The sequence below is a fragment of the Vespula pensylvanica genome, chromosome 2, assembly GCF_014466175.1.
Source record: "Vespula pensylvanica isolate Volc-1 chromosome 2, ASM1446617v1, whole genome shotgun sequence".
Taxonomy (NCBI): domain Eukaryota; kingdom Metazoa; phylum Arthropoda; class Insecta; order Hymenoptera; family Vespidae; genus Vespula; species Vespula pensylvanica.
The window spans coordinates 11397705-11407285 of NC_057686.1; the positions used below are offsets into that span (position 1 = coordinate 11397705).

The window sequence follows — 9581 nt, forward strand, 5'->3', positions numbered from 1 at the left end:
AAATTTCAGATGTAAGTGTTAAATATAAATTTATATATACTTATATATTTATATATATATATATTTGTATATTATATATATGTGTATATATATATATATATATATATATAGATAAATATTATGATATAACTCATGGTTTTATTGTGATCTAGAATACAATAAGTAATTAATTTACTAAGAATACATATACCATTACGTTGAATCTATCCTGTCTACACACAATTTTAATGAACAAATTCGTATTAAATCATGATATAATAATATATCATCGATAACGTATTAGTGTGATATAATAGTGAAACCTTGCCCATTCATATAGTTTCAATTCATGCCAAATAAATACTATGATTTTCTATTAATATCAACAATCGGTAAAGAAATCTCGAAAGATATAATATCATTTTTAAAGTAATAACTAGTCCAATAGATAAGATACATCTAAAGATGTATAATATTGATATATTAATAATAAAAAAAAAAATAAAAATTAAACAATAATCAAAATCAAAATCTTCAAATTAACACTCTACCTTATCGACAGTGCAATAGATAGCTGGCGAAAGTTACAACGTTTTTCTAGTAGGTGGTGCAAATGACAACAACGAAAAACTATATACAACAGATACGATCTGTAAAAAATCACACTTTCGATGGTAGCAACGTAAGAGACAGATACACCACAGTGTTTCTCACTCATCGTGACGCCGCGGACAGTGTGGCGTGATATTAGGAATTCGAATCGATTGAACTTTGTACAAATAGTTAGGTAGTAGCGAACGTGTATCATATGATTCATACTTTTTGTGCAATAAGAAGAATACAGTGCCAATTTATTTTTGTTTATTTTACGATACAGGAGCCCAATTAGCGATCGCTCAAATTATTTTTTACAACATTTAAGATTGTAACCTCTGACAAACGAAAAAGTTTTGAAAAACAGTAAATAAGAGTTGTTGCGCGATCGCTCTTTATATCCAACAATCTTTCTGTCCTCTTTTCTAATATACTCTCCTTTTTCCTCTTCTTCAATCGCACATACGTTTTTCTTTCCTATTTTGTTCTCATTTCACTTATATTTGTCTTCTTTCCTTCACTCTCGGTCTTGCCCTCTCACTTGCACCTCTACTATAACGGAGCCATTCGACGAAAGAAGAGTGAAACAACACTATAAAGTCGAGCCGTGAAAAACGCTCGACGATCAAAGGTGAGTTATCTTATGAAATTTTTTCCTATTTTTTTTTTTTTTATCTCCTTCTCTCTCTTTTTTCCTTTGTCATTATTTTAGTTTGACATTAATACTGATATCATTATTACGATATACCTTGCATTAAGAAATTGGTTTTACATCGAAACCATTCGTCGAGGGGCATATTCCTTGCGAATGCATGCTGACTCTATTTTTGCTACTAACCTCATCCTCCCTTCTCAACATCCAAAAACATTCTATTTTGAGATCGGTATCCGCTTGTTTTTTAAATTTTAAATGACGCGCATGCGTGTCGAAGTTACTTCTTAACCATTTAAATTTATTTCATATTAATTTTAGATCAAGTATATGTCTCTATAAAATAGAAATTTCGTTTAATTATTGTTCAAATGGAATAGAACGAGCTAATTATGATTAAATTATTTTCAATGTTTTAATAATTATCATTTTAATTATGATTTTAATAATGATGAGAGATCTTCTTCGAAATCTTACGAATTAAAATATACTTTGAACAGGTGCAGAAAAAATTTTAATTATCGTATCGATAAATCGATATGTAGTTCCATTTAAAAATTTCTATTAATTTCAGCATAGGCACATAAATAATAAGAAAAAAATATTTGATATAAAAAATCTGTGATATATATAATTCGGATAATCTACACAATAATATGATCTTAAATAACATTTTTTTTGCAAGAGTAACAAATTCCATTATCGACTATCGTTGAAATCAATATAAGAGAATCTAATATTTAGCAAATCGTCTAGCAAACCAATGTGTTTACATATCTTTCGAACTATGACATTGATTGGAAATGCTCCTAATGATCTACTATCGACTATTATCAAATATTTTTTTTTATCTATGTATACATATAATGCATATTACTATACATATAATATATATAATATATAATTATATCTGGTAAATTATATATATATTTAGATTTGCTTAAAAAAAAATAAATATATATACACATATATATATATATATATTTTGTTGAAAATTCCATAAATAATTTAAATCATTAATTCCGTAAATCGAAATAACAACGAATATATATCATAGAGAATATATTTGTTGTTTTTTACCTTGTCGAATTAAAAACAACTTTTTTTATTGCATTACGACAATTCTTCAGTTATTTTCGCAGAACGTAAGTTGATCAAACAAAGCTGACCATATACTTTTTATTATTGATCTTTCAGAGCATTAAAAAAATGCATATTCACATTTGCTACTCACTAGTCGTACTCTTTAATAAATTAATGAGATATGTTAATAATATTCAATTTGAATAAACAATTCCACGTTTGAAAAAAAAAATAATAAAAATATTTGCATACTATTGTTCCTTTTTTTTTTTTTTTTTTTTTATTATTTTTATATGTTGAATTTATTTCTCGAATCATTGCCATTGTTTTATAGGACACTCTGTATAGTCTCATCTGCACTTCAACAATTTCAAATTTTTCTTACGTGAACTTTCCAAATTACCCTCATTTTAAAAATAATGATGCCACTCACGGATATCATTACATATGAACCGGTTATTAGCATTACGTAAAAACCAGAACCAACAAGCCGTAAGTTAATAATAAATATTTTATGAATCTACATTTTCGTCTGTCAGGTCCGATGTAATTATTTATCATAAATTAACAATTGGTTGAATCAGAAATACGATTATCTTTACGTAAATATCAATATTAATTCCTTTGGTCAATGTACATTTTTCTTGGTATATGTATTTGAAAAATATTTTTATTCAATTTTTTTCTCTCACGACATCGTCGACATCTTATTTTTAAATCACAATTGCAAGGTACAAAACAAGGACAACGCAATAAGAAAATTATGTAATTGTACAGCCGATAGTTTTTCTACATGATTCGAAAAAAAAGCAAAAAAAAAAAAGGACATAAAACAATTTCCAATGACTGTATATTAACTACAGTAAAAAATTATATATATTTTTAATAAATATGTATGTATATATATATATGTATATATATTATATATTGCTTCAAAGAGAGAAGGCTAATTTTCTGTTAAATATGATAAAAAATATTATCAATTTGTACACCTATAAATATCTTTCTTTCGTTTGCAATCTCTTAATTTGATTACGTTTGATTAGAAAATAATTCTAAAGTTCCAAAGAAGTCATGAGATTTAAATTACTGCCTAAATTTACAACGGAGAGTTAATTACCACATTATTTATGAATTAAGATATTCAAAAAAATAAAAAAAATAGAAAAAATGGAAACATGTTATGGGGAAACATCGTTTCTTTTTTTTCCATGACAAAAAAAAAAGTTCGAAAAAGAATGTCGATCCAACGTAAATTGTTTCAAATTAATTAACACTATATGAATTAATAATTTTTAAATGTATTTTCAAATGATAGTAAAGAGAATATCAAGAAATCTTTAATAGTAAAAAATGTGTTAAGAAACCTTTACTAAATAAAATCCTATTGCAAAATTAACGCAATTGATATAATTAAATTAAAATAAAGGTAACTACAAAACAGTATAATTTTCAAATAGTTAACAAAAAATTAGCTTCAATTTAGAAAGATTATCTCTTATAATTTTAAATAATTAATTTTCTTTTGAATTATACTTATTAATTCTCTTGATAAATGATTATACTATCATATTGGAAATTGAAACACATTGTACGCTTGCTCTGATAATTCACATGACTATTTGGTTCTCCAATGGTCGGAGTTGTAGGACAATAGCTCGCGGAATGAAACGATTAAAACGTGTAATCGAGACAATGGATCACGCGATGAACAATGAATCAAGAATCTTCTCTCATCAACTCTTTCTCTCTCTTTCTCTCATTAACTCTTTCTCTCTCTTTCTTTGGGATCTCGATTTACAAATTACATAATGTAGATATGCAAATAATTACTTATTTAATCATATTCAGCTTTATTATTAAAAATTATAAAACGAAGCAAAAGAAATTTGAACGTATTATTTCTTATGAATCATTGCCATCGTAACAAAATTAGAAAGACAAATTTCATTAAATTCAATAACTAAACATCGTGATACACGTCTTTGAAGCGTTATAAGAACGATCAAAACTATTTTGTAATTAGCTAATAATTCGTAGTAATAAGACAAATGACTCATTTACGGCTGCAATGAATTATAACTAAACCTCTTCTAAGTTGCTGAGATCATGAAAATATCAGTCATATAATATTTCCATATTACATGAAGACTAACCGCAAGATAAGTAAGATACTGCATGCACGTTTCGAAGTTTTCGATAGAAACGTTCGCAAAAGTTTTATTAATAGAGAAATAATTCCGTGAAAGCATTCAAATACTTCGTAGAATTTCAGACTCTTGAGTTACAAGAGAATTTATATTTTCTAACAGTATGATCACTTTCGTAATTCACGATTTAATCAAATCAATCGATTTCGATTTTAATCGTTTTATCTCTGCATACAGCTCAAAGGGATGGTACCAAAATGGACGTGGATCATTGTTAATCTCTTTATATGCGCTATAGCTACGCTACACGATGATAATGCCAAAGCTACTATAGAATTAACGGAACTTGGTTATGAAGATATTTGTAATGATGCTGCTACTGCCGAATGGTTATTCATCAATTCGTTGTCAAATGAGACAACATATACAACATGGGTTAGTAAACTTAACACAGCATTCCTCACACGAGCAACTGATAAATTTTGGTGTTCGCTTTTCATTCTTTTAAATTCAATAACATTAACTATTTCTTTTTAATTATAAGTAATATAAAAAGAAAATGTTATATTCATTCAAGATTCATTATAGGAAGAAAAACAAATACAATACGGAAATTATAAAAAAATTCAAAGAGAAGAAATTCGCAATATTTCCAAAATGATTCTAAGCGATCCCTTACTTGCGTATAAGTATAATGTTATTGAAAAACCAGGTGATGCTTTATTGGACAAAAAAGATTTCGAAAAGGTACAATCTTTTGTGAAATTTTTCAATTCTAGATTAATGATATTGAATATAATGTACTATATTTATATTTTATATATGTAGCTGGTGCACTTTGCTAGTAGTGCTGAAGCTTTACGATCGTCTGTTAAGTACATTGATGAAACAAATAATTATTCGCGCGAAGGTACGATTCATTTATGTTTTTGTTTCATTTCTTCTAAATTTCTTATATTTTCTAATACTAATTTTTGTTACCTTTCAGGCGTTGAACGATTACTGTCACATAATGGACGTGAGAAGGATAAACGTGATGCCTGGAAATCTTGGTATCAAGAATTAAATCCACTTGTTAGGAATTTCTCTTACATTCTTTCGCTCATTGAAAAAGCTGCAAAAGCAAATGGTTAATTCATTTAGATATCGATTATAATACATCACATGATAAATGATACAATAAAAGTATATGAAATAATAAAATTATTTTAGATGTGGATAATGTGGAAGAATATTGGGAAATGTTATCAATATATCCAGAAGGTTATGAAAATATCAAAGCAGAATGGAATAAAATTTCAAGTCTTCATAAAACCGTACTAGAATTTGTTCGAACTCATCTATCCCACAAATATGGAATTAATTTAACTGAAACTATCCCAGCTCATTTACTTGGTATATGTTATACTTATCGGAATAATTCATTAAAATAAAATTATATATTTATACTAATATCATAAATTTTTACTGGTTAGGATCACTACAAGGATATGATTGGAGTACTTTTTCCATAGATATGTCGCCATATTCGGAAATAACATATAATATAAGAAAGAATCTGTGGAAAAAAGTAAAGTATATTTTTAACGTTTGATCTTTGAAATTATAGTTGATGCAATAGAGATTTATTGCATATTTTAATGTATTCTTACAAATATTCTTTTACAGAAACTCTTTGGAAAATCTCTATACAAAGCAGCATCCAATATGGGCAGTATATTATTAGGTCAAGTACCACAATCTGATTTTTGGAGTAAAAGCCAATTTCATTGGCATTGCCCACCTAAGCTAATAAACTTTTGTAAAGATGGAATTACACGGTAAGAGAATTTATTAATTATTATATAATTATATCTTCTACAAGCTGACATATAAGAATTTATACAAGTCCTTGCAGGAAGAAATTATTATTTATCAAATCATATGTATATCACTGAAATTATAAGATAATTTTTATCTTAATTTCAGAATATCCACTTGTTTCGAACCAACTATCGCAAACTTTCTCTTAACCCATAAAAATATTGGAAAAATCCTATTTCAACAAATGTCTGTTCAAAACACTCCAATTCTCAATATAGCTAACAGATATTCTGGTAATTATTAATTAAATTAAATTACAAATAAAAAGATATATTAATAATAAAATATTTTTAAACAGTTTTAGAAGAGGCCGTATCTGAATTATTTGGAATTTTATCCGTTAGTCCAGTATGGTTACAACGTAATCATTTGATTTATAATATAAGCGATACAGATCAAAAAATTGTTTCTTTGATGATCACTGCATTAGATGTATTGCCACGGTTAGCATATTATATATCTGCAGATGTATGGAGAATCGATGCTATAGAAAATAATATTACAGACTCGACAGAATTGATAAAATCTTGGTGGAAACATAGGTATGTTCTAACATATTTTGTTTATAGATGATTTAAGATCTTGAATATATTATAGTTATTCAATTTATGTCACAGATATGAATTTGAAGGAATTAGTGAACCTGAATCTTCTATGAATGTTCCAACATTTTTAAATGATGAATATATCACAAATAATAAGCCATATCTTTCGTGAGTAACATCATAATATTACAATGAAGTTTCTTTATTATATTAAATGATAATAATAACATTAATGTAACCTACATATTATTATTGTAGTAAATTTGTTGGAGTACTTCTTGCATTTCAAATTTATGATTATATTATGGAATCTACTGAAGTTAGATATGATATTAGTATCAAAAAAATAAATTCAAATCTAATGTATGTATTAATATAATTTATGAATATTTATTTTATATATAAATCCATGTTTGTAACAACAAATTAAAATATCATATTTGTTGTATTTAGAAAACTAATTCACCAAGGATCAGCAGAAAATTGGATAGATGCATTGAACAAATTATTTGAAATAGATGATATATCAATATATTCCCTTACATCTTTCTTCTCACCATTAGAAAGTTTTATTGAGGAAATAAATGAAGAAGAGATTGATCATAATTTTAAATCTAATGGTGATGCTGAGCTTGAAGAAGTAGAACGAATAATTATTGAAGAAATGAATGCTCCAACCACGACACCAACTACAACTACCACAACAACAAAAATCCAAAGTAACTTATCAACAACAACAAAATATATGCAGAAAAGCTTTAATGGTTTTGCAAAATCTGCGAAACCTATAGAATCTGATTTATCTTTTAATATCCAAGCTGATAAACCAAAAAGTGATACAGACTTTGAAACTAAACAAACAACTGTAAATCCTTATGAGCAATCGTTTGACTTCGATAATTTAGAAAATGAAGATGAAAAGAAACCAAAGATGCATACTAGTAAAGCAGTATGGGCAGTTGCAGCAGTTCTTGTTGCAACAGTAACTATATGTATTATTGCAATATTTGGTAGACAAAGATGTCGTAAAACATCTAAAAATAGGCGCTATGTTTAACATTACTATTAACAATATGGCAAAATATTTATTTTTCGCATTTAGCATGTAAGTATCTCTTGACTCATGTAAGTTATTATCACAAACAAAATCTATTCAGGAATAGATTAATTTTTTACTTACAATCTTTCATACAAACACATACATTCCCCAATTCTTTCTGTTTTATTTCAAGAAAAGTTTTAAAAAATTTAACATATCTCAATTTTATAATATATAAAAAATAATTCTAATTATAGGAAAAAATAAATTTATATATTCATAAATCAATGCTTTTTGCATTAAAAATCCGGAATTTCTAGTAAGATATTTCCATCATTATGATCATAAATTTGGGAATTCCTAGCATGAACAAAGCAGCTAATGTTTAAGACATGAGCTCTATGCAGCTTATTTTATCGTACTGCATAACCTTTTTTATACTCTGCTGTGCATATAAAGAGAAATAAAAGATGACCTTCAAAGAAATTAACTATACGTCACCCATTATATAAAAAAACTAATTAAAACCAACAGGGTATCTATGCTAAAAAATGCTATGACCTCAAAGAGTTAATTTATAACTTCAAGTTACTATTATCATATATCTGTTCTCTTATAACATAGTCTTATAATTATAGCTTGATATTAGAACTATAATTTAAGAATAAACTTTATAGTTTATTTATTATATAATTTCTTCATTTCCATTTTTATTGTAATTAATAATTAAGAAAGTATAATCATAGTTCTTATACTTTAATACATCAGTTCCTTTATAAAAGTCATTCTATAAATATAGTTTCATATCCTATATGTTTAAGAAAGAAAACGCACAATGTTTTAATATATTTGTAAAATTTGTAAATAACCACTACTTATCATATAGATAAAAAAAGGAAAAGAGAAAAAATCAGATTAATATTTCAAAATAGATTACCCAGAATATCTTTTTACATCATATATATTACAAAATTATATAATATTACATCTAATATACATATAGTAATTATAATTTATGCATAATATATAGTTATTAGATGATTTATATTTTTTATATAATTATTTATTTTGTACCCATAAAAAGTACTAGTACAAATAAAAATTGAACTTTACAAATCTTCAAATTTGTTAATTCATTTATAACCTATTTTGTTATAAAAACATATAACAAATCAGGTGCTTTTACTTTTATCTAAAATATAATAAAAAATTAACAACATCTATATAGAAAGAATATAAAAATGATACGTTTAAAATAGAAACGTATTTTTTAGATTATATTATTCCATTCTTATGATATTTTTCAAAAATTATATATATGCATTTTTATTTATTATTATCGCATATTAACAGTCGTTATTTAATATTATTTTGTTTAACTATCTTACCTATAAATATACCGCTTTTGATGAAAAAAGCTAAATTTTACTTCCCGTCCCGAAAATTAATTTTCTTAACCAATCAGCATCAACAATGCTATATACGTGTCATGATTGGTTGACACATAATTGTGCCTTTGAAATTTACGAGAAATAAAATTATATCGTCTTTTTTTTCTAGTAAACATCGAATATTAATAATTATTGTTCAAAATATATCGAATTAATTAAGTATATTACTCTCATAATTTAAAAATAGAGTTAAATACGCGCGTGTGATAAATATCCTCTAAAAAT

The 9581-nt window shown here is 25.9% G+C and overlaps 1 protein-coding gene across 2 annotated transcripts; it reads left to right on the forward strand.

Annotated features, from left to right (window-relative positions):
• The first annotated feature begins 128 nt into the window (after positions 1 to 128).
• Positions 129 to 8686, forward strand: LOC122637840 (angiotensin-converting enzyme-like). 2 transcript variants are annotated; one of them, XM_043830295.1, is made up of 14 exons: positions 129 to 766; positions 1101 to 1204; positions 4696 to 4893; positions 5047 to 5205; positions 5287 to 5368; positions 5447 to 5587; positions 5671 to 5853; positions 5934 to 6028; positions 6127 to 6278; positions 6427 to 6554; positions 6620 to 6863; positions 6939 to 7034; positions 7125 to 7229; positions 7320 to 8686. In XM_043830295.1, the coding sequence occupies exons 3-14, from the start codon at positions 4705 to 4707 to the stop codon at positions 7921 to 7923; spliced, it is 2178 nt and encodes a 725-aa protein (XP_043686230.1). In that variant the 5' UTR covers positions 129 to 766; positions 1101 to 1204; positions 4696 to 4704; the 3' UTR covers positions 7924 to 8686. The 2 variants fall into 2 exon arrangements, with proteins under 2 accessions (XP_043686230.1, XP_043686229.1); XM_043830294.1 differs by having other exon boundaries at positions 129 to 1204.
• Positions 8687 to 9581: the final 895 nt, after the last annotated feature.